The sequence below is a fragment of the Amia ocellicauda genome, chromosome 1 (genome assembly GCF_036373705.1).
Source record: "Amia ocellicauda isolate fAmiCal2 chromosome 1, fAmiCal2.hap1, whole genome shotgun sequence".
NCBI lineage: Eukaryota > Metazoa > Chordata > Actinopteri > Amiiformes > Amiidae > Amia > Amia ocellicauda.
Genome location: NC_089850.1, coordinates 39,687,108 through 39,712,730, shown reverse-complemented (window position 1 = coordinate 39,712,730; position 25,623 = coordinate 39,687,108). Strand labels below are relative to the sequence as shown.

At 40.4% G+C, this 25,623-nt stretch overlaps 1 protein-coding gene across 2 annotated transcripts in view; it reads left to right on the top strand.

Annotated features, from left to right (window-relative positions):
• LOC136749894 (XK-related protein 6) overlaps window positions 1–25,623 on the top strand; it is a 123,864-nt gene that overhangs the window by 51,524 nt on the left and 46,717 nt on the right. The window contains exons 5-6 of one of the 2 annotated variants that reach the window (XM_066704530.1): window positions 13,236–13,272; window positions 18,908–18,911. The exons of the other annotated variant lie outside the window; for it this stretch is intronic. Coding sequence (XP_066560627.1) covers window positions 13,236–13,272; window positions 18,908–18,911 — 41 coding nt within the window. The remainder of the gene's footprint in view (window positions 1–13,235; window positions 13,273–18,907; window positions 18,912–25,623) is intronic. 2 annotated transcript variants of the gene reach the window in all.

Below are 25,623 nucleotides of genomic sequence, written 5' to 3'. Positions count from 1 at the left end.
ACCCAAAAGGAGCATGCTGTTCTATGCAATGCAGAAGAGTGTTTGTCAAAAGCTGTGTTTTCATTGCTGCCGGACACAGCAGCTTTGATTCTGGGTTTGGCAGGACATGTTTTAAATTCATCACAGACTTTTAGGGGTGATGACAGTGATCTGAAATAGATCCATCTATTTGACTGTGTAAATCTAATCTAATCTAAAATCAGTATGGCTTGAATGGCTTTTCAATAAATAGTTTAGGGTTTTTGGGATGACACTAAACACAAAGGTAACACAATGTTAAGATGGGTTTTGCTCCACCTACTGCCACACTACAGTGAAGGGCAGCTGTCAAGGAAAGCCTGTGAGGTGCATCTTGGTGAAATGCTTTCTTATGAACACAGACTTTATCTTCAGTGATTCATAAGCAGTCGTTTTGACTGATCATGCTCCCAGGCTTCATTTTAAAAGGCAATGTTCAACAAAGCACCAGGTGTGTAGTGAAGATATTGACAGGGAGCGGGTGGTGGGAGGGGGACTGGTTTGATCCGACTGGAATGAGTTCTGTGTACTCGTAAAAGAAATACATAAAAAATAAGCTGCTATCTTTCACTTCTTCGATAGTTTAAAAAGCACTGTTATCGATGCCATACCTTTTGAGGCCATGTTGTTGTTGACAGTGATTTTAAATGCAATACATATTTTCAACCAGATGACTGTAATTAATCAATGTTATATATATATATGTATATGTATATGTATATGTGTATATACACTCACCTAAAGGATTATTAGGAACACCTGTTCAATTTCTCATTAATGCAATTATCTAACCAACCAATCACATGGCAGTTGCTTCAATGCATTTAGGGGTGTGGTCCTGGTCAAGACAATCTCCTGAACTCCAAACTGAATGTCTGAATGGGAAAGAAAGGTGATTTAAGCAATTTTGAGCGTGGCATGGTTGTTGGTGCCAGACGGGCCGGTCTGAGTATTTCACAATCTGCTCAGTTACTGGGATTTTCACGCACAACCATTTCTAGGGTTTACAAAGAATGGTGTGAAAAGGGAAAAACATCCAGTATGCGGCAGTCCTGTGGGCGAAAATGCCTTGTTGATGCTAGAAGTCAGAGGAGAATGGGCCGACTGATTCAAGCTGATAGAAGAGCAACTTTGACTGAAATAACCACTCGTTACAACCGAGGTATGCAGCAAAGCATTTGTGAAGCCACAACACGTACAACCTTGAGGCGGATGGGCTACAACAGCAGAAGACCCCACCGGGTACCACTCATCTTCACTACAAATAGTAAAAAGAGGCTACAATTTGCACAAGCTCACCAAAATTGGACAGTTGAAGACTGGAAAAATGTTGCCTGGTCTGATGAGTCTCGATTTCTGTTGAGACATACAGATGGTAGAGTCAGAATTTGGCGTAAACAGAATGAGAACATGGATCCATCATGCCTTGTTACCACTGTGCAGGCTGGTGGTGGTGGTGTAATGGTGTGGGGGATGTTTTCTTGGCACACTTTAGGCCCCTTAGTGGCAATTGGGCATCGTTTAAATGCCATGGCCTACCTGAGCATTGTTTCTGACCATGTCCATCCCTTTATGACCACCATGTACCCATCCTCTGATGGCTACTTCCAGCAGGATAATGCACCATGTCACAAAGGTCGAATCATTTCAAATTGGTTTCTTGAACATGACAATGAGTTCACTGTGCTAAACTGGCCCCCACAGTCACCAGATCTCAACCCAATAGAGCATCTTTGGGATGTGGTGGAACGGGAGCTTCGTGCCCTGGATGTGCATCCCACAAATCTCCATCAACTGCAAGATGCTATCCTATCAATATGGGCCAACATTTCTAAAGAATGCTTTCAGCACCTTGTTGAATCAATGCCACGTAGAATTAAGGCAGTTCTGAAGGCGAATGGGGGTCAAACACAGTATTAGTATGGTGTTCCTAATAATCCTTTAGGTGAGTGTATATATGTGTGTGTGTGTGTCTATGTGTATATTATTATTATTATTTTTATTTCTTGGCAGACGCCCTTATCCAGGGCGACTTACAACATGAGTGCAAAACAAAGTGCAAAAATACTGTTCAGTAAAGGCATCATATGTATATTAATCAAAGATTCCTATATCTAAAGGATGTTGCTTTTGGCATTCCTATTGTGATATCATGGCATTCAAAGAACAGTAAGCACTTTATCTGTGCCTCACAAGGCATGTTTACTGTAACTCAGTGATACAAAGCTTAACCAAACTCACTTGTGCTTTTATCCCTGTGTAGCCTACACTAGTTAGAGGATTATATCTTCATTATATATCTCTGAACACATACTGTGTTTAGTGCTCCTGTGACCTGCGAGCTTCCAGAGCAGATTGAAAGAGGATTACAGAGTCTGTTGTGACAGGGAGAGAATTAACAAAGTTTGGTGCGCTTAAAGAAAACGCCCTTCCAATCAAAACACAGCAATGTACTTCTTTTGAATCCATTGTTCTAGTACTGCTCCACATTAGATTACGGTTAAGTCTTCATTCAAGTGCAGTAATTCCCCCGCAGTGTAATTTTGTTTCTTCTCCCGTGGTTTTTGTCCAGCAGGGAAGGGGTGAGGCAGGAGGCAGAGGCAGTGAGGGGTGCTCTCGGCCTACAGCGCTAGCTCTCAAGGCCAGCCTCCCCTCGGGGAAGTGGTGTAATAGCAAACGTTCATTCATTATTAATAACGCTGTCCTGACTCAGAGCATCACACACACAATCCTGTTTTGCTTCCGCCTCTCTCCCATGCTCTCTCTCTCTCTCTCTCTCTCTCTCTGTATCTCTCTCTCATTCACTCTCTCTGCTCTCACAGCCTCATCCTTTTCCTTCCCTTCTCCGACAGTGCTGCCACTTATTTTTTGTTTATTTTACCTCTGTCTTGGACTTTAATCATCCTGTTATTTCTCTGTTTTTTCTGTGCCGCTCTGCATTCCAAGTCTCTCCAGCTGCCTTTTCCTTCTGGGTGTCTCTCAGTTGTCAGAGATCAGCAGACAGCATGCACCAGCCTCCCTGTATCAGTGTCTGTGCAGCCAGCTCACCCTCACCAGCGACCGAGGCTCCACACACAGCTCTCTATCCCTTCTGCTCCATCTCTCTCTCATCCACAGTCTGCTGCAGTTTTCTCTGTCTTTCATTCATCACTGTAATAGACACAATCATACACCCACACACACAGGCACAGTAGGAAAGAACCACAATTGTGAGGTGTTAAGGAACTGCTGGAATGGTACGCTGCTGTTAAATTGAGAGCATGGCATAGTGGTGTACACTTTGATATCAATTGTAATAGAACAAGCCTCCCACTGTAGGTAATGCATTGTACCAGCAGAGGTCACAGGCTGTGTGGAGCTTGCTATTTGTGAAGGGCACCATGACCGCCAGTATGTATTGTGATATTGGGAACAATATTGTACTGGTAGCATTGAAGAATTTCAACAGTGAGGGTCTACACATGCCGTATGCGAATACCATGTCATTGCCCTGACCTCAGTCATATAGATTTCCTCGGGAAGAGACATCAGAGACCAGTTTCTCTCACCACACTTAGAAATGCAGTCATATTAATACTAAAGGTTGGCATACACCTTTACCATTATCTCCTGCATAGCTGTGTTCGATTTTTTTTTTTTTCTCTTTTCCCAACATGGTGTATATAAGTCCAGTGGCATTAGTTTCTATATAGATTCGTCTTCCCAACCAGTGTCTGTCCTGGCCCTGTACTGTGCCCTGATCTGAAAAGGCATACACTACTACACTAAGGCCATAAAGCTCATTGTGTGCATAATTCTGGTCATCAAAGGCCACAATCCATCAGGTTTTATATGTCTCTTGTAATTACTGACAGCTTAAGAGCTGGGAAAATATTAAAAGTGGTCCAATTGAACAATTAGCAGTTAAGAGCTCTGGTGCCACAAACAACATAAGAGCTTGAGGACCTACAGGACTGGACCTGCAGTCCACCTCTTCTGCAGAAGCATTAGCTTTTATCGTATTTAAAAAGGAATAAAACTAGCGATTACAACTCCATTTAAGCAACTGAAATCTATTTGAAAAAGGCAGCACAACTGACACAATTTCCACACACATCAAAGCCAGAGCTTGCTTTATTAAACCCAGACAGAAATTTCTTTACAGTGATGCCTAGCGATGTGATTCAAATTAGACTTTAATCAGATATCAACAATGCAGCATAAAGTCCTGCAATATTGCTTTTCCCCATTTATCGTTAAATTTACATTCAAAACTTATTCTAACTTTCCTCAAGTTTATTAAAATACATTTCCATACACTGTGGTTTAATATGTTTCTCTAGGAATCGCTGTACATATTGTGACGGAGTGCTGCAAGTTGCAAGTAGTGTGAGTCTTGTGTGGCGCTTGCCAAATTCAGTTTTTTCAGATGGGTTTTAGTTGAAACCGGGATTCCCAGAGAGCCCAAGTCACTGGAGATTCTTGTGGCAGTTCTATGCAGATGTTAAATAATTGAAGACGAAATGGCAAATGTGTGGGTTCCTAAAGCCTATTTCTCTGTTTACTACCTGACAATGGCTTCTTAAAAAGAAAAACACACACAACTAAATTCCTCTCAGTAAAGTTAAATTGAATGGTGTTATTTAAATACACTAGGAAAATCAGACAAATTTAACCACAATAAAGAAAAGCAATGCAACAGTCTACAGTGCTGTGATTGACATTGTGCTGCAGTTACAATCCTCTGATGTACAAAGAGTTTCATGCAGAATAATTGTCCAATGCATTCCTTATGCATCAGTTTGGCGAGTTGTCCTGTAATTGGTCTTAACCTTATCTGCCAGTTTCTGAAGATACTTCTTTGCAAATTGAAGAATTTAATTTCTGTGCATCTGAGGAGAGCAACAGGGACCTGTTCATCAATGCCACCGTACCTTTTCTATAGGGGCGTAGGCTGTGCTCTTGGGCACCATTGTAGAGCATATCAATACAATGTAGGGTGACTGACTCCATTGACATAGAGCTGTTCCATCCTACAGGCAGGAAATGCTAGCGTCACCACTGTCTGTACCTGATCTGCTATCTGTCTTCTTCTGTCGCTGACTCTTTCACTCTCTCTTTCTCCCTCCTGCTATTTCTCAGTGTAGCTCTCGGATGTCTTGGCACTTTAGCTCCCTGCAGATCAATGGAGATTCAGGGTCCTCTCTTTTCCTGGCTGCTGATGAATTTTTGATGCCCAGATCTGATGTCTTGGGCTGGCCTTCTGCCTGGAGGAGTTCGGGGTGGGGGCGCGGGGCTGCTGAGAGGCTCAGAGTAGCTGGAAGGAAAGCAGAGCTCAGAAGTGGAGTGGAGGCTCTGCATTTTGTGAATGAAATTAAAGCACTGGCACAGTGCCCATGCACTCATTGTTTTTTTGGGGGTTTTGTTTGGTTGTTTTTTTATCAATGAAATCACAAGTTTTTCCAGATCAAGAGATGAGTCACTCTGCGATCTGATTACAGTCTCTTAATACATTATAGAGATTCAAGCAGTCCTCTGTGTTTCCTGACAGCATTTAACTGTTTCCATCTCCACTCCACCTTACTTCGGCCTACTTTGTGAAAACAACAAGGCCTTTTCATGTGTGTATTTCGCTGCATTTACTAGAAAGACATCCAATACATGTAATGTTTATGATATATCAGTCTTGTCCTCTCTAACTTCAAACTAACAAAAAACATATAATATGGTATTTATATTTATATATACAGTTAGGTCCATAAATAAGGACACAAGTTTCATCATTTTGGCTCTGTACACTAATAGATCTGAAAGGAAACAATCAAGATGTGCTTTAAGTGTAGACTTTCATCTTTAATTTGAGGGTAGTTACAGCCAAACTGGGTGACCGGTGCAGGAATTACACCCATTTTTATATGTGGGCCCCCAATTTTAGGGGCGCAAAAGTATTTGGACAAACTAACATAATCATGAATTAAATTGTGAGTTTCTATACTTGGTTGCAAATCCTTTGCAGTCAATGACCGCCTGAAGTCTGAAACCCATAGACATCACCAGATGCTGGGTTTCTTCCCTGTCTTTAGTTCCTGCTTGTTCTTGGGGAGTTTTGCCTTCAGCAAGTGAAATGCTGCTCAATTGGATTCAGGTCAGGTGATTGACTTGGCCATTGCAGAACATTCCACTTCTTCGCCTTAAAAAAGTCTTGGGTTGCTTTCGCAGTATGCTTCAGGTCATTGTCAATCTGCACTGTGAAGCGCCGTCCAATGAGTTTTGAAGCATTTGGCTTAATCTGTGCAGATAATATAGCCCTAAACACTTCAGAATTCATCCTGCTGCTTTTGTCAGCAGTCACGTCAATAAATAAAAGGGAACCAGTTCCCTTGGCAGCCATACATGCCCATGCCAAAACATTACCTCCACCATGCTCATTCTGGTACAAGTTGATATTTGTCTCATCTGTCTCTAGAATGTTGTTCCAGAACTGTACAGGGTTCTTTAGATGCTTTTTGGCAAACTCTAATCTGGTCTTCCTGTTTTGGGGGCTTACCAATGGTTTACATCTTGTGGTAAACCCTCTGTATTAACTCGGGTGTAGTCTTCTCTTGATTGTTGGCTTTGACACAGATACGCCGACCTCCTGGAGGGTGTTCTTGATCTGGACAACTGTTGTGAAGGGGTTTTTCTTCACCAGGGAAATAATTATTCTGTCATCTACCACAGTTGTTTCCCGTGGTCTTCTGGGCCTTTTGGTGTTCCTGGGCTCACCAGTGAGTTCTTTCTTTTTAAGAATGTGCCAGATTTAGATTTGGCCATGTTTTTGCTATCTCTCTGATTGGTTTGTTTTGATTTCAAAGGCAAAACTGAAGGCAAAACGACCCAAGAACAAGCAGGAACTAAAGACAGCTGCAGTTACAGGCCTGGCAGAGCATCACCAGGGAAGAAACCCAGCATCTGGTGATGTCTATGGGTTCCAGACTTCAGGCAGACATTGACTGCAAAGGATTTGCCACCAAGTATTGAAAGTATTTAATTCATGATTATGTTAGTTTTTCTAATTACTTTTGAGCCCCTAAAATTGGGGGATCACATATAAAAATGTGTGCGATTCCTACACCGTTCACCCAGTTTGGATGTAACTACACTCAAATTAAAGATTAAAGTCTACACTTGAAGAACATCTTGATTGTTTCCTTTCAAATCCATTGTGGTGTACAGAGCCATAATGATGACAATTGTGTCACTGTCCAAATATTTATCGACCTAACTGTGTGTATGTATATGTATATACACTCACCTAAAGGATTATTAGGAACACCATACTAATACTGTGTTTGACCCCCTTTCGCCTTCAGAACTGCCTTAATTCTACGTGGCATTGATTCAACAAGGTGCTGAAAGCATTCTTTAGAAATGTTGGCCCATATTGATAGGATAGCATCTTGCAGTTGATGGAGATTTGTGGGATGCACATCCAGGGCACGAAGCTCCCGTTCCACCACATCCCAAAGATGCTCTATTGGGTTGAGATCTGGTGACTGTGGGGGCCAGTTTAGTACAGTGAAGTCATTGTCATGTTCAAGAAACCAATTTGAAATGATTCGACCTTTGTGACATGGTGCATTATCCTGCTGGAAGTAGCCATCAGAGGATGGGTACATGGTGGTCATAAAGGGATGGACATGGTCAGAAACAATGCTCAGGTAGGCCGTGGCATTTAAACGATGCCCAATTGGCACTAAGGGGCCTAAGGTGTGCCAAGAAAACATCCCCCACACCATTACACCACCACCACCAGCCTGCACAGTGGTAACAAGGCATGATGGATCCATGTTCTCATTCTGTTTACGCCAAATTCTGACTCTACCATCTGAATGTCTCAACAGAAATCGAGACTCATCAGACCAGGCAACATTTTTCCAGTCTTCAACTGTCCAATTTTGGTGAGCTTGTGCAAATTGTAGCCTCTTTTTCCTATTTGTAGTGGAGATGAGTGGTACCCGGTGGGGTCTTCTGCTGTTGTAGCCCATCCGCCTCAAGGTTGTACGTGTTGTGGCTTCACAAATGCTTTGCTGCATACCTCGGTTGTAACGAGTGGTTATTTCAGTCAAAGTTGCTCTTCTATCAGCTTGAATCAGTCGGCCCATTCTCCTCTGACCTCTAGCATCAACAAGGCATTTTCGCCCACAGGACTGCCGCATACTGGATGTTTTTCCCTTTTCACACCATTCTTTGTAAACCCTAGAAATGGTTGTGCGTGAAAATCCCAGTAACTGAGCAGATTGTGAAATACTCAGACCGGCCCGTCTGGCACCAACAACCATGCCACGCTCAAAATTGCTTAAATCACCTTTCTTTCCCATTCAGACATTCAGTTTGGAGTTCAGGAGATTGTCTTGACCAGGACCACACCCCTAAATGCATTGAAGCAACTGCCATGTGATTGGTTGGTTAGATAATTGCATTAATGAGAAATTGAACAGGTGTTCCTAATAATCCTTTAGGTGAGTGTATGTGTGTATATATATATATATATATATATATATATATATATATATATATATATATATATATATATATATATATATATATATATGTCATGTCATGCCAGTTAAAAGTGTTCATGAGAATATATATATATGTTTTATTTGTTTTTTCTAACTTTGTAACAAGAGAATGTTTTGCTGCTGAGAAATAATCAGCAGCCTCTTCCATTCTGTTTAGGTTTTTTCTTGTAATGGTCCAGTGCCAGTGGGCAAGAGGTTAATTGACATAACAGTTATTGCTTAGATTAATATTTGAATAATAGCGATGTGATGTATTCCTGTATGGATTATATGCAGATTCCCAGAGTCAGCCCATTGATCGCAGCCCTGAATGGTAGCAGACAGCCTCCAGAGTCATGAACTGTTCCAGGGAGGAGGTTGTTGCCTGTGAAATGCTGGAAAAGTAAAGAGATTATATCCAAGCATAGCTGCAACGCAAGCCTTTGTTTTAATTCAGGATGTAATACTGGAAAATAAATATCCATACTGATGGAGTAGACTCCACCACAAGTCAGACACTGTTAAAGGGACTGACCCTATCAAATCATATATACAGAATATTGGTAAAAATCAGGATGTCTGTTAATGAAGCTTAGAAAAGAATTATACAAAATATTTCTTAATGAAGGTTAGAAAAGAGTGATACAAAATATTTCAATCCTGGCACCAAAACTGCTGAATCTTATCACTGAATGATTCCTGGAAGGAGGGCTAGCACTGCAATTCACTATCGCTGCGAATGAAGTGAAGGGAACATCGGTGACTACCAGCAGATACCATAATGTGCGTTTGAATTTGTGTGTAATCATCTCTAATACTACTTATATGAAGTGGGATATAGGATTAATGATGGGGACCTTGACAAGAGGATTAAAATTCAATCTTAAACACTTTGCTTTATGAAGTGGCACAGATGGTCTGTAAATTAATGTTTTTGTATAAGTAGGACTAGTTCTTCTGTTATCTTCGTTCTGACAAACTTTTGAATGTTAAAATTAGTCTATAATGTATGTATATAGTGTGTTGGGCAAATGATTGTGCCTTACTAGTCCCCAGTTTCTCTCTCAGTATCTTTTTCCCACAGACTCAGTTATCGCGTAAACTGTAGTACAGCGGCAGTGCTAGTTCATAAAAGTGTAATGAAATTGCTGCAGGTAGTTTCTCTGCTGGCTGTGTGTAGACATCGACCTCCTATAAACTGAACCCAGTCCCAGGAGTATATGAGTGTGCAGCCCTGAGCGCCTCTCAATGAGTCTGGATTGCTCCGATTCCACATGGCTGGGCAGCACTCTGATCTGACATGTTTGCGAGTCTACTGACAAGATGACTTGTCACTATCTGTAAGAGCCGGAATTTAACATGGAGGGCAAGGCAGTCTGAGTAAACGAAAAGAAGAGCGTGATTTTTCAACCGCTACCTGTTGGTCAGTGCTGTTTGGAACAGTTGTTGGTTATCCCTGTGCAAGGACTGGTTGCCAGCCAAGTCTACAACATGTGTTTTGCATTGGTGCCTAGCCAGCCAAGTGGGGAAGTGGTGATGTCCATGACAAGTAGTTGACAGTGGCATGTGATGTCCCTAAGAGATATCCATGCAACTAGGCCACAGACTGGAATCACAAATGTGCATTAAAGAGAATTAAAAAACATAAAGCATCTATCAATTTGCTGTGCTCAATATGTCTGACTATTGTATAATAACTGTATGCTCCAAAACACTGCCAGCTTTTTTCATCAGAGCTCTTAGCACACTTTTCTAAGCCAGGGAATTTCCACTTCTTCCACCTCTTGCCTTCACAGGTACTGGTACAGCACATAATGAAAGTTACTTAACTATGTGAATGTTCATTTGTCCATGTGGTAAACATGGTTTGTTCAGGGAAAAATTCAAGGTCAAGTGAAATACAGTCATTAAACTTTCCAATGAATGAAGACTTCAAGCTCTGTATAAATGTACATAAACATACACACACACATACACATTTCTGCATTTCAAATATGTGTCCTCCATAGCAAAACATATTTCACTTTTTCCTTCTTATCACATCTAAGCTATTTCTGGTCATTGTTTCTGTGTGTATTGAGAAACGTGAAGCAGAGTAAAACATAAAACAGTTTCCATGAGTATGGATTGGTTGGGTTTGATTTGTCAATGTTTTTGTGATGCTGACTTAGTAGTCTGTGGAAAGACAGGCTTCAACGTGAAGGAGGTGCTTTCTGAAGGTAATATTTTCTGTTAGGCTTGAGAGTACACTGAAATATGTGATTTAGTATTGAATGGAAGATGCATCCCTGTCCATTGGTTACAGCAGCTTTTTGTATCCAGAGAATTCAGTTATACAATGCATCTGAGCAAAATGTTATGAAGCCACAGTTTTTAAAAGGTGACACATTTGCAAATTTGAAATAGATCATTTTTGAGAGAATGTTTTCCTGGAGGCAGGTACACTGATATTTTGCTGCTTGGAAAACAAAAGGCCTTTACTTCTCTCAAGCGCACCGTAGCAGTTGCACTGACGCGAGGGTTAAAATCATTTCCCCCCTCTGGAATGTGCTTTTATGGTGCTGGTCATGAGGGGTAGTGGTGGAATGGTAGATTCTGATTAAGATAGATAGATCGGTAAGAGACAGGAGGTGTGAGTGGAATAGTAAAAAAGACAGAGTTGTACGCTGAATGAGGAGGAAAAAGGAGCAAGGGCAGAGAGCCAGAAAATTGCATTGTGTGGCTGGTGATTAGTTTACCTCCTGGGTCTTATTTTTTCTCTGTTAACTCCTTTCCTTCTCATAGTCTGTGCTCCTGGTGCCTTGTAGGCAGCCTAAGATGAGCAATGTAAGAAAGAAAACACAGGTGTGGAGTTATACAAACCTGTATGGCCTGATCAGCACAGTGTATTGATTTGTACTTCCTCCTCGGTTCCAAATGGTATTATCAAAAATAGTGTCTCCAAGCCATGAAGCACTTGCACTGTTACCTTGAAGCATTCACAGATACTTTTGATTGTCTCTTTTTCTCCCCATGAATTCCTAGTTTCATCTGTTGGCTGCTGTGACCAATTTTGAGCATGTCTTGCCTCCTGGTTGTTGGATTTTTCAGTGTTACATGATTTATTAAGTCTTCATACGCTAACCAAATTGTTAACTAACACAGTTTGATAACCAGAAAATACCCTAAACCATTTAATTGAAGAACTGCTTCCTTCAGAGACTGAAATTTGATTTAATTTATAAGATGCTAAATGTATATTTGAAATTTATTACAATAATTACTATCTGTGTTGGGTTATGGTTAACAGAACAAAAACAGATCAAGCAGACGTATTGCTTATAGCACTTATTTTCATTGAAAATGTATCTTCCTGTTCTTGTGGCAAAAATAATGGTACAGTGAATATTTTAAATGCTGTTACCCCAGCCATTCATATAAATCATAGAACTACTAAGAATTGATTCCTTTCCATTCCTCCTACCAACTACTAGATCAATAATCAGATGCAGACACTTTCCCTCTGCATCAAAGGTAGATAAGTTTGTGCATAATTCTGAGTGAATTGTAAAGCTTGTAAAGGACTTGAATAAAGTAATAATACCTATTTGCTTTTTTATGAATTCATTCAAATTTGCAACGCAGTGAAACCTATCTACATGATCAACACAGACACAAACCAGACCTGTAATTAATTTCAGAGATAGTATTGTAAGTTATCACCCGGGCCCATTCATCTTATTGAGTTTGCATTGTCTTTTCAAGGCTGGGACACAAATACCCACCTAATGGCTTTGTGGTCTATGTGGATTCCCTCAGATTGGAGATCCATGGCTGAGTGCCACTATAGTGTATTAATCTTGTTGTCTAGAAGACAAATCATTGTTGGTGTTTGGTTGACTAGACTACAGCAAGGGGATAGGACATACTGAATTCTGTACTTCACACCATGCTGCTTTTTTTAAGAAGCTAAGTTATTTTACTACTACTACTACTAATATAATAATAATAATAATAATAATAATAATAATAATAATAATAATAATAATAATTATTATTATTATTATTATTATTATTATTATTATTATTATTATATAAGTCCTGTTGTACTTTCAACCAACACCTGACGATGATTTTATCCATCGATTGGATAATTGTTCACGTAATACCCATCCACAAATGTGTGTCAGCTCATCAGCAAAACCACAGTAAAGCTGTGGTAATACTGCAGTAAAACAATGTTAAAAGTGCCCTAATCCTATGGTAAATTTATTACATTCAGCTTTCATAAGGAGTGACCAGTAAACGGTTAATGTTTCCCTCTTCCCTGCCAGCTCGTTTTCTGCAGACAAGCTGCTATTGTTCACTTGTCCTCCTGTATCCGTGAGGTGATGCTGCCGGGGGGGTTGGGGACTATCTTCCTGCCACCCACAGCTCTGCACTCCTCCCCCTCAGAATAGCATGATCAAAGTTGTGCATGTTAGGCTAATCTTAATTAAGGGCCCCTTGTGTTCGTTATTAGTGAACCTTTGCTAACACTGACAAATTACAGTTATTGTACAGTGGATGCGTCAGCGGGATGTGACAAACGACTGCGATTTGTCTCACTATTTGATCACTTGCTTTACATCCCGCACTGTCTTCAGACTCGAGGAGCAGCTTTGTTGAAATGTCAGTCCTTTCCCTGTTATTTTATTTTAATTTTTAAGGTCAAAGAGCAAAAAGTAACATTCCTCCAAATTCGACTAATTCAGTTCTCTTCAAAAAAATCTGTTAATTGGTCTTGAGGAAAGATATATATTATTGGGGTACAACATTAAAAACACTTTAAATATAATAAACGCCTCAATAACAGTATCCAGTTATCCAGTTTTGATTCCCACTCACTGCCTGTCTAATAAAGTTAAGACGTCTGCTGTACCATCTCAGTAGCTCTTTAGAAAATACAGCTGGCAAAATTAATCACATTTCACCACAAATGGCATCCTTTATCTCGGCTAATCTCATTGGGCTACCTTGGTATCCCTGCCCATTGAAGATGTAGTTGCTCTTTATAAAAGCTTTTGAGGAATGCTTGAGAGCTCTACAAGGTTTCTTGTTCCATGTTTGGACAGCCAACTAATGCGATTACTCTCTTCATTGCATAATTAATTGAACTTTTTATCTTGCTCTTCAAAACATTTTGCTACTGTGTGTCTTTTTTCATTGAACATCGCTGTGTACTGAGCCTGCCTCCACCCGAGACTTCAGAATGAATCAGACTCCGCATAAACACCAGTTCCTCTCACTTGTGTGAAGCAAAGCCCTAATCTGAGGCCACTATCTTTTTAACATATACTTTTCCATTTCTGAGGTTCAGAAAGTACAAATATAGATTTGTTCTTCAGACAAAATCGATATGATCAAGAATATACTACATTATCTAAAGCAGCATGCAGTGCAAAGGAATTCATAATGAAAGTTTTTTTCTCTGTGTGTGTTGGTATGAAGTCCTTGTTATTTTTCTATTTATGGAGACATTTGTGGAAAAACAAAATTTACAACAATGTGTATTCAGAATAGATATATAGTTCCAGCCAGGTTCGTCTGCTCACACATTTCTCTCAGGTTCTCTTCAAATACAGCTTTAGAAGTGAAGCTGTTCATTTTTAAATGGTTGGAGTTGCTAGTCAGTTTGGAACAGTGGGAGACCATTAGCTGTGATGGGTGTCTTCTACTGTGTTGTGCCAAACTCTCACTCAGCAAGTGGTCTTGAATTTTTTTGAGTAAACCGACTGATAAAGGTATGCATTGTGATCAATATCAGTCATGTACATTGCCTCCATTACGTTGTAAATCGGAAATTACTTTATATACCTACACAGTTACACGGCACAGGTCCTTCAGATGAACATGGATTCAGGTCGGAGAACAGGGCACTCTTTGATTCTCAGTAATCTTTGCTGACTTTTATCAAGGCAGTGTCAGAACAATTTGGTCCAATGAGCCTAGCAATACAGGCAAGACTGACATGGGAAATGTTGAAAAAAATAATAGGAAGGAAGATCCACTACTGCAACTTCAATTCTTTACAGAGATTTTTTATACCTCTGTTCAATTTGAATAATTGAATTTGCCCTGAAAGGCAAATGCAGCTTTAAAGAAGTACAATAAAGTGTGGGTTTGTCGGTTAACTATACATAATGATTGAGCACCTTAGACAATATGGGTATTTTTCTTTGTGCAATTGTCTGGCACAATATTCAGCAGAGTAGCTTTTCCAATATTACATTTTCCAACATCAATGTAGCGATTTATAGCATGTCAAACACAGTCTCTGCATTGTCTAGTATAGGTGTGGACCAAGTGAGAAGTTCCCTATTTTCTCATTGTCTTAGAAGGGGAAATCTGAAGAAGTGCTGAACAAGAGATTCACCAGAACATATGAATCATTTGAAAGCTGTGATTATCTTTCTACACCATCTGTAATCAGCAAATCTTACTTTGCTGTTGTTCTAAATCGAGATGAGTTGCTTTGATGCATTTCAATGCCAAAAAATCAACCCTAATTGTAATGTGGGTCACTTTTTTTTTTATGTTCTTCTCAGATGATTCTTCATTTGCATTACAAATGCTTCAGACACTTCCCCCTTTGTCATATCTTTATGTCTCACAAACACATTTTGTATCATACAGCAAAATGCATCAGAGCTAGGGGAGAGAGGAGTTGCCTGCATATGCACACTGCTGTCTAATGAAAAAACATTGTCATGAACGTGAACACAACATGGAAACCGCCCTAATGTTTGCTTCAGTAGCTGCCCTTGTACTGGATGGGATCACGTTATAGTAAAGGTCATGACTTTTATATTAATCAGCTAAGAAAACAGTAGACTGTACCCTAAAGAAAAGGTATCATCTCATCAGACAGGTTTGAGTGTTCAGCACTTACTGGCCTGCTACAACACTCACCCAGCAAATTTGCAGATACATTTCCTCTGCTTGTTTAAGTGCGTGTGTTATTTATTCATGGATTTACATTTCTTCGCCCCTGACTTTCGTTACGATCACACAGAAGACACTTTTGACAGATACACACAGAACAACATGGAGAAGAGTCAGAGGCAGCCGGGTTGCTGTAATATAGGCTGCAGACAATACAAATCAGACTCTGGTATCAGCTGTGGGATCCAGTCCAGAGTCCAGGATGAACGTCTTTTTCAGGGATAAGCATGTATTGTGGGTGTACATATTTCTCAGTGTGGATGTTTTTGCTGACGCAGGTATGTTTCCAGAAAGGGCTAGATGCTGTCCTTTCTGCATAGCGAAGTAATAAATTAGCCCATTTTGTTCAAGAGCCTCTTGCTATTTGCTATCCTTTACTTTTCATATGTCTTCATAGGAAAGCTTAAGAACAAGAAAAGGCCATTCTTCCCTTTGTGCTGGCAATTCATCTCTCCCTTTTGTTTTCTATTCTTACACTGCCTCCAAACCTATGGCAGGAGACACACAATAGACTGTGTGACCCTGCGCCAACCTCTTCACATTTAATATAGCGGAACAAGAGCTTGAATAAATGTTTTATTAATTTGTGCTAAATGAAGGTTATCAACCATGAGATGAATACATGTATTGCCATCTAATGTAACCCCAGGGACATCTCTTAATTGCCCTGATGAAATGAGACCAGGATTGTTCAAGTTGTTATGGCAGAGAGCTTCTGGAATTGACTGGGGGCTCAAAGGCAGAACCGTGGGGCCAACACCCCAATGGAAGGTTAAATGCCAATAGAATTGTTACACATGGGTTTACCACAGTGTTGCAGTGGTTTCATATGCTGTGACTCTGCTGTACTACACTGGACCATGAGTTTACCATGGTGTACTAAAGATAAGCATGCTTTAGAAACTTTGTCATGGCATGTCATTGTATTCTCATGGTCCAATGTTGTAAAACACAGTGTAGGCATGTTAAACCTATAGTAAACCGCTAAATAGCTGTGAGAAGTACAGAGTAAAACTATTAAAAAGTGCAAGTTGGTAAATGTATTATTTGTCAACTTTTACCAGGGACATTTTTCCCTTAAAATTGTAAAGCTTTTTTGTGCTCACCACAGCTAGTCTGTTCTTTCTCTATAGCCCAAAGACCCCCTTTTCACAGCAACACTCTTTGCATGGAGAACTTCATGCCGTTTGTTCACACCTTTTGGATTGACATGACCATAATAATTAACACACACATGCATCTAATTAAATAGATCTCTTGCATACCTTACTGGTGTCTCAAGAAATAAAGGTACATAAGTGTACATTTATAACTATAATAACAGAGGGTTTAAATATTATAACTCTTGGCTTTGTGTTAATAGTGTAAACTCATTGGTAGAGGACAGTTTAATAACTGGTAACTATACATTTATATAATCTGTGTATCATGATCTAAAGTATTACAATGATTAATAAAATAAAAACTCTAACATCTAGGTTTTTATCTACTGTCTAAACTGGGCACAATATTCAGTGTATCTGTTTAACCTAGAGTCTAGAGGTTGAATTGCTGAGCCACATGTTCTGACTTTACAGCATTCAGTGAAGCTGAATGTTGAATGTAAGAACAAGAGGCATGGTTAGTTACATGTTGACTCAGGGACAAATGTATCCAGACACGCTGTGATGGGAACAGACCTTTCAAGAACATTTGCTGAGGGAAAAAAAAAAAAAAACTGTTGCTCTTTCTTTAGTCTCAGAACCTAGAGAGCCACTGTGGTCTCTCGAACTGTCTCTATCTCTGCCAATGCGAGGGCCTTGAGTGAGTCAGTAGAGAGTTCAGAGGAACCCATGCAGAGGAGAAGATAGAGACAAACTCTGCCAGGCTGGGGGGAGATGGTATTTTCCTAAGAGATGTCATGATGGGATAATCGCTCACACTTCACACAAGACCACAAGGAATGCATAATGGACAATTACTCCTATTCAGTCTTCCCACCTCCACTGACAAACAGCTCATCCGTAAAACATGTGTCAGCGACACATAATTAAGATTAAAAGACTCACGATAACTCTGAAGCCCCAGATCAAAACTAATGAACCATATGTGGGGGGGGGTTTATCACAATTACCTGGTGTAGCACACTGAGAGCTCTCTTTGTGTGATCTCTTCCTGTGTCCCCCTGCTGGGCTACTTGTCTTACTCTTAAGCCCCTACTGAACTGCAGCACTGCCTACATGCCAGCTAGAATGTCAAACTTCAGTGTTTGCTTCCTAGATCTAATGACTGTGTCTACAGTTGCTGTTGTATTGGACATAATAGGTGAGATTTACAGAAAGTGTTTTGACATTTTATTTCCTCTGAAGTGGGGAGATTTGGGGGCAATAGTATACCCCCTCTCATTGGGCAGTTGTAACTCTATATCAGTGAAGGAATGCAAAGTAAAATCCTGGTAAAGCATGCAGAGGTATAGTAAAACATGATGGTATGTTAGTGATTGTTACATCAATACTTTACCTTGGATGAAAGTGTCTGCTAAATGGTAGATAAGAACATAAAGTTTACAAGCGAGAGGAGGCCATTCGACCCATCGTGCTCATTTGGTATCCATTAATAACTAAGTGATCCAAGGATCCTATCCAGTCTATTTTTAAATGTTCCCAGATTTTCAGCTTCAACCACATCACTGGGGAGTTTGTTCCAGATTGTGACAACTCTCTGTGTGAAGAAGTGTCTCCTGTTTTCCGTCTTGAATGTCTTGAAGCCCAATTTCCACTTGTGCCCCCGGGTGCGTGTGTCCCTGTTGATCTGGAAAAGCTCCTCTGGTTTGATGTGGTCGATGCCCTTCATGATTTTGAAGACTTGAATCAAGTCCCCACATAGTCTCGTCTGTTCCAGGGTGAAAAGGTTCAGTTCCCTCAGTCTCTCAGTAGGACATTCCCTTCAGACCTGGAATAAGTCTGGTTGCTCTCCTCTGAACTGCCTCTAGAGCAGCGATATCTTTCTTGAAGTGTGGAGCCCAGAACTGTACACAGTATCCAGATGAGCTCTAACTAGTGCATTGTACAGTCTGAACATCACTGCCCTTGTTCTCAATTCTACACTTTTGAAAATAAACCCTAACATCCTGTTTGCCTTTTTTATTGCTTCCCCAATATGTTAAAACTGCTAATTTGCCATGCAAAATTACTGTGGTAAACTTTCATAAAGGAAGGTGGTTGTATTCACGTTAAGAATATCAAACAGTGAGTACTTCAGATTATAGCTGGACATACAAGTACATTACGATAACCTAATACTGTCAGATCATGTTTGTTTCTAAAAGTTAGCTTCACAGCTACTGCATCGAAGCTAAATGAATGGGACAAATCTAGATTAACATTTATTTCTGAGTGGATAGAATTAGTAGAGAATGCCTAAAGGCCAGTCGCAGGGTTTGGTCTAGCAGGAGGCAGGTGCATTAACCCTTGCTAGTCCGGGATGTACTGGCAGTGTTGCACTTAGTGCTTTGTGACTCAGATTGTTCTTATCAGATCTGCAGGCTTATTGTCTGTGTTGCAGATCAATTTTTAAGCAGAGGAATCTGAGAAAAACATAGTGCCAGTGTGAGGATATTTTTCTAGACATGCACAGCTCCCAACAAACATGCTGGATGGTGTTGCTTTGTGACTGTGGAGGTGTAATAGTGTCAAATTGAGATAAATGAATTCCACACTCTTTGCACTCTCATTGTGGAATGGCACCAGCATGCTTCCTGTGTGAATAACACTGGCTGTGTGCCCGACACCCAAGTCTCAGTGAGCTCGGCACTTGATACTACCGTCTCATTAACAGGATAACAGAACGGAGGAGGGAGGAAAGTATACAGTATATATAGTGCCAAGGTGTTTCTGCATGAATCTTGATTATTCACTAGTTTTAATTATTTAGGAAAATCAAGGAAACATTGGAAAAAGAATGAAGCTGCATTGTTGATCAGAGCATTGGTCAGAAGGAGCAGTCTCTTACCTTGGCAGCATGCAGAGAGAGCAGTGACTCACTAGCTGACTCATCCGATCATGCGAGAGCCGCTGCTGTCCCAAGAGGGCCCTCCATAAAACAAGAGAGCCAGCTGAAGTACCACTGTGTCTTCACAATGATATCTTATATGCATATGTGCTGGTGTATGTGCAAATAAGCTTAAGTGGATTTAAAAGGCCTCAGACACACACAAATACAATTTTCATATCAAGAAAAGGTACGTAACAGTACTGTGCAAAAGTTTTAGGCAGGTGTGAAAAAATGCTGTAATGTAAGAATGCTTTCAAAAATAGACGTTAATAGATTATTAATTAACAAAAGGCAGTGAGTGAGTGAACAGAAGAAAAATCTACATCTAATCCATATTTGGTGTGACCACCCTTTGCCTTCAAAACAGCATCAATTCTTCTAGGTACACTTGCACACACTTTTTGAAGGAACTCGGCAGGTAGGTTGGCCCAAACATATTGGAGAATTAACCACAGTTCTTCTGTGGATTTAGGCAGCCTCAGTTGCTTCTCTCTCTGCATGTAATCCCAGACAGACTCGATGATGTTGAGATCAGGGCTCTGTGGGGGCCATACAATCACTTCCAGGACTCCTTGTTCTTCTTCACGCTGAAGATAGTTCTTAATGACTGTCCCTGTATGTTTGGGGTCGTTGTCATGCTGCAGAATAAATTTGGGGCCAATCAGACGCCTCCCTGATGGTATTCTATGATGTATAAGTATCTGCCTGTACTTCTCAGCATTGAGGAGACCATTCATTTTGACCAAATCCCCAACTCCATTTGCAGAAATGCAGCCCCAAACTTGCAAGGAACCTCCACCATGCTTCACTGTTGCCTGCAGACACTCATTCGTGTACTGCTCTCAAGCCCTTCGGCAAACAAACTGCCTTCTGCTACAGCCAAATATTTAAAATTTTGACTCATCAGTCCAGAGCAACTGCTGCCATTTTTCTGCTCCCCAGTTCCTGCATTTCCATGTATAGTTGAGTTGCTTGGCCTTGTTGACCACACTTCTCCGGACAGTAGATGGGTGTACCAGGGTCCCACTGTTTTCTGTCAATTCTGAGCTGATGGCACTGCTGGACATCTTCCGATTGCGAAGGGAAGTAAGCATGATGTGTCTTTCATCTGCTGCAGTAAGTTTCCTTGGCCAACTGCTGCGTCTACGGTCCTCAACGTTGCCTGTTTCTTTGTGCTTCTTCAAAAGAGCTTAGACAGCACATCTGGAAACCCCTGTCTGCCCTGACATTTCTGCCTGGGAGAGACCTTGCTGATGCAGTATAAGTACTGTGTGTCTTGTTGCTGTGCTCAGTCTTGCCATGGTGTATGACTTTTGACAGTAAACTGTCTTCAGCAACCTCACCAGCTGAGTTTGGCTGTTCCTCACCCAGTTTTATTCCTCCTACACAGCTGTGTCTGTTTCAGTTAATGATTGTGTTTCAACCTATATATTGAATTGATGATCATTAGCACCTGTTTGGTATAATTGTTTAATCAGACACCTGACTATATGCCTACAAAATCCCTGACTTTGTGCAAGTGTACCTAGAAGAATTGATGCTGTTTTGAAGGCAATGGGTGGTCACACCAAATATGGATTTGATGTAGATTTTTCTTCTTTTCACTCACTTGCATTTAGTTAATTGATAAATATAATCTATTAGCATGTCTATTTTTGAAACCATTCTTACTGTACAGCACTTTTTCACACCTGCCTAAAACTTTTGCACAGTACTGTATATCCTGCAGTTATGGATTGGTCCAGAGTTAGTATGCTGGTAGAAAAGGTTTTCTTTGAAGGATACCATCAACACCAGTAAGTACTGATGTATTTTGGTAAACACAGTTCACTTCAAAATTAATGGAATTGCATATTCAGGAACTGTATCTATCAATAAGATTACATCATATAAGAACATAAGAAGAAATAAAGTTTACAAACGAGAGGAGGCCAGTCGACCCATCATGGTCATTTGGTAGCTAGCATGCACGACAACACCATCAGCAGCACACCCCGCTAGCATGAATGAAACCCTCCGCCGCCTCCAAGTGGCGATGGCCCCCCTACATTGGCCCTGTTCCCCCAATCGGCCACCCCATTGAAAATATTCAGTAAACGCCCCTGTTTGTGTCCCTGTCCTGTTTGAGCAGCGAAATCTTTCTTGAAGTGTGGAGCCCAGAACTGTACACAGTATCCAGATGAGCTCTAACTAGTGCATTGTACAGTCTGAACATTACTGCCCTTGTTTTAAATTCTAAATAGAGTCCACATAGACTCCTAGGTATTTGTCTTGCGTTTCTTCTGCAGTTTTATTCCTCCCATAGTGTAATTATAGTGGCCATTTTTATTACCTGTGTGTAAAACCTTGCATTTTTCCATATTGAATTTCATCTGCCAGGTGTCGACCCACACCTGAATATTAAGTCCCTTTGAATAGCCTGTGATGCAGAGGTCCTAATACTGATCCCTGTGGAACTCCACTAACAATCTCACTCCACTTATTATTATTTTTATTTAATCATTGGCAGACGATCTTATCCAGGGTGACTTACAAAACATGAGAGCAATACAAAGTGCACAAATACAGTACAGTTCAGAGCATAATGCAATTTACAAATTTCAATATTAGCAAATATACAGTAAACAATACAAGTCCTAGATAAAAGCTGGTAAGCGCAGGTATCATTAAGAGTTAAGGGAAAGGAGGCATAGGGGAAATCAAAATACACAATACAAGTACTGGTAATGCAAGCAAGCGGTATGTCAAAGTATTACATTGAATCAGTGCAATTTTACAGTATAATAAACTATTAGATTACAAGTAGAGTCTGAACAGATGTGTCTTTTGTAATCACCTGAAGGAGGTCAGGGACTCTTGACGTCAGTGGGAAGGTCGTTCCACCATTTAGGGGCCTGGGATGAGAAGGAGCGGCTCTGGAGGAAGGAGAGTGGAGAGGAGTTAGTCTTCTGGCACTGGAAGAACACAGTAGTCTGGAGGGGATGTATGGGGAGATTAGGGACTGAAGGTAGCACGGCGCAGTCTGGTCCAAACAATGGTAGGTAAGAGTGAATGTCTTGAACTGAATGCGAGCCGGGATCGGGACCCAGTGGAGGGAGCAGAGCAGTGGAGTAGCGTGTGTGAATCGGGGTAGTTAGAAGCAACACCTCTTATCAACAGCCTCTGTTTCATATACATCAGCCAGTTCATAATCCATCTACTTACATTACCCTGAATGCCTACAGCTTCCAGTTTGAGGAACAGTCTTTGGTGTGGAACCTTGTCAAAAGTTTTTTGAAAATATAAGTATATCATATATCATTTAGAACATTTGCCACATCTTGTTTGTTTTCCAAGATACTTCCATTTTTGCCCATTTTCTGTTTCACTTCCTCCTTTATTGACCTCTTGCTGTTGTAGTATTGAAAAAAGTTATTTGCATTAGTTTTAGCTATGTTTCTTTGTATTTCCATCTTTGCTTTCCTGATCCCTTTCTTAAGATCTCTTTGCAGTTCAATATATTCTTTGTATTTTTTTGCATCTCTATACTTTGTATGTGCTATACAACCTTTTCTTTCTCTTAATTTTTTTTGCATTCTTCTATTAAACCATTTTGGCCAATGTTTTTTGGTCCTTAGTTTGCTAAGTTTTAGTACAAATTTCTCCTGAGCCTCAACTTGTATATTCTTAAAAAATAACCATCCATTTTCAACTGAATCTGTATCCAGTATGCTCCAGTCTAACTCTAAGTGCTGCCTCATACCTTCAAGGTTTGCTTTTCTAAAATTGTAGACCATTGTTTTAGACTTGGTCCTTGTTCTTTTTAAAGAATGCCTCAAAGCTAACCAAATTGTGATAACAGTTTGCCATTGGTTCTCTAACTAGTGTCCCTCTGACTCTATATTGGTCATTGAAAAGATCAAGTCAATGCATGCGGTCTCTCTTTTTGGGTCCCTAACAAATTGAGTTAGAAAGCAGTCATTTACCATCTCAACCATTTCTATTTCTGCTTCTGTTGTCCCAACTGGGCTTTCCCAGTCTATGTTTGTAGAACAGGGGATGTTCCAACTGACTGGAAGACAGCAAATGTCATACCAATCCACAAGAAAGGGGACAAAACTGAGCCAGGAAATTACAGACCAATCAGTCTCACCTGCATCACTTGTAAAATGTTGAAGAAAATTATTAGACAGAAAATAGAGGAGCATCTTAATGAAAACCATATTCTTGGAGATAGTCAACATGGGTTTAGACGAGGCAGATCATGTCTTACTAATCTATTAGATTTTTTTGAACATGCAACTGCAGCTGTAGATCACGTGAAAGCATATGATATGATATACTTAGATTTTCAAAAAGCTTTTGATAAGGTTCCACAACAAAGACTGATCCTCAAATTGGAAGCTGTAGGCATTCAGGGTAATGTAAGTAAATGGATAATGAACTGGTTGATGTATAGGAAACAGAGGGTGTCGATTAGAGGAGTCGCTTCTAACTGGAGTGAGGTTGTTAGTGGAGTTCCACAGGGATCAGTACTAGGGCCTTTGCAGTTTCTAATCTGTATTAATGATCTGGACTCAGGGATAGTTAGCAAAGTTGTCAAATTTGCAGATGATACTAAAATACTAAAATAGGTGGCTCAGCAGATACAATCTTGGCAGCACAGGTTATTCAAATGGACTCAGATAATATTCAGTTGTGGGCCAACACCTGGCAGATGAAATTCAATGTGGACAAGTGCAAGGTATTACATGCAGGTAATAAAAATGTCCACTATAATTACACTATGGGAGGGAAAGAACTAGATGAAGTAATGCATGAGAAAGATCTAGGAGTCTACGTGGACTCCTCACTTTCTCCATCCAAACAATGTGGGGAAGCAATAGAAAAGGCAAACAGGATGCTAGGGTATATTGTCAAAAGTGTAGAATTTAAAACAAGGGCAGTGATGTTCAGACTGTACAATGCACTAGTTAGAGCTCATCTGGATACTGTGTACAGTTCTGGGCTCCACACTTCAAGAAAGATATCGCTGCTCTAGAGGCAGTTCAGAGGAGAGCAACCAGACTCATTCCAGGTCTGAAGGGAATGTGCTACTGAGAGACTGAGGGAACTGAACCTTTTCACCCTGGAACAGAGGAGACTACATGGGGACTTGATCCAAGTCTTCAAAATCATGAAAGGCATCGACCACATCAAACCAGAGGAGCTTTTCCAGATCAGCAGGGACACATAGACCTAGGGACACAAATGGAAATTGGGCATCAAGGCATTCAAAATGGAAAACAGGAGACACTTCTTCACACAGAGAGTAGTCACAATCTGGAACAAACTCCCCAGCAATGTGGTAGATGCTGAAAATTTGGGAACATTTAAAAATAGGCTTGATAGGATCCTTGGATCACTCAGTTATTAATGGACACCAAACGAGTATGATGGGTCGAATGGCCTCCTCTCGTTTGTAAACTTTCTTATGTTCTTATGTTCTAAATTGAAATCCCCCATGAAAACAGCCACATCCTTGCTACATGCAGTCCTGATTACATTATATAGTGCAACATCTTCCGGAATATCTGAGTTGGGTGGTCTGTAACACACTTCTACCACTAATCCTCCGTATCTTTTATTCAAAAGTTTAATCCACAATGATTCCGTTTCGTTAGCAGGATGCGGTTTATGCCAAATTCTGACTCTACCATCTGCTTGTTGCACCAGAAATTGAGATTCCTCAGACCAGGCGATGTTTTTCCAATCTTCAATCGTCCAGTTTTTGTGATCATGTGCCCACTTAATTATGAAAAAATGCTTCCATGAATGAAAGAAAATAACCTTTTTCTCACAAATGGTTCCAAATTACTGAACTAATTAGCAGACATTTTAAAAGCGTCGTAGGTTGTATTAAAGTGACAAGATTTAATGTGTATAGTTGCTTAATCATACTGTTTGACTTCCTTTTCTAGTTGTGTATTGTTTTTTGATGAGACCAAAATGATCTGTCATTCCTTAAGTTAATCTTATATATTGTAGTGCCGTCTCCCTGCCAAACGGCACTGTGCTGAGAAGGGGAGCTGCTCTAGCATTAGCATAAGGGGCATGCTGGGAGCGGCAC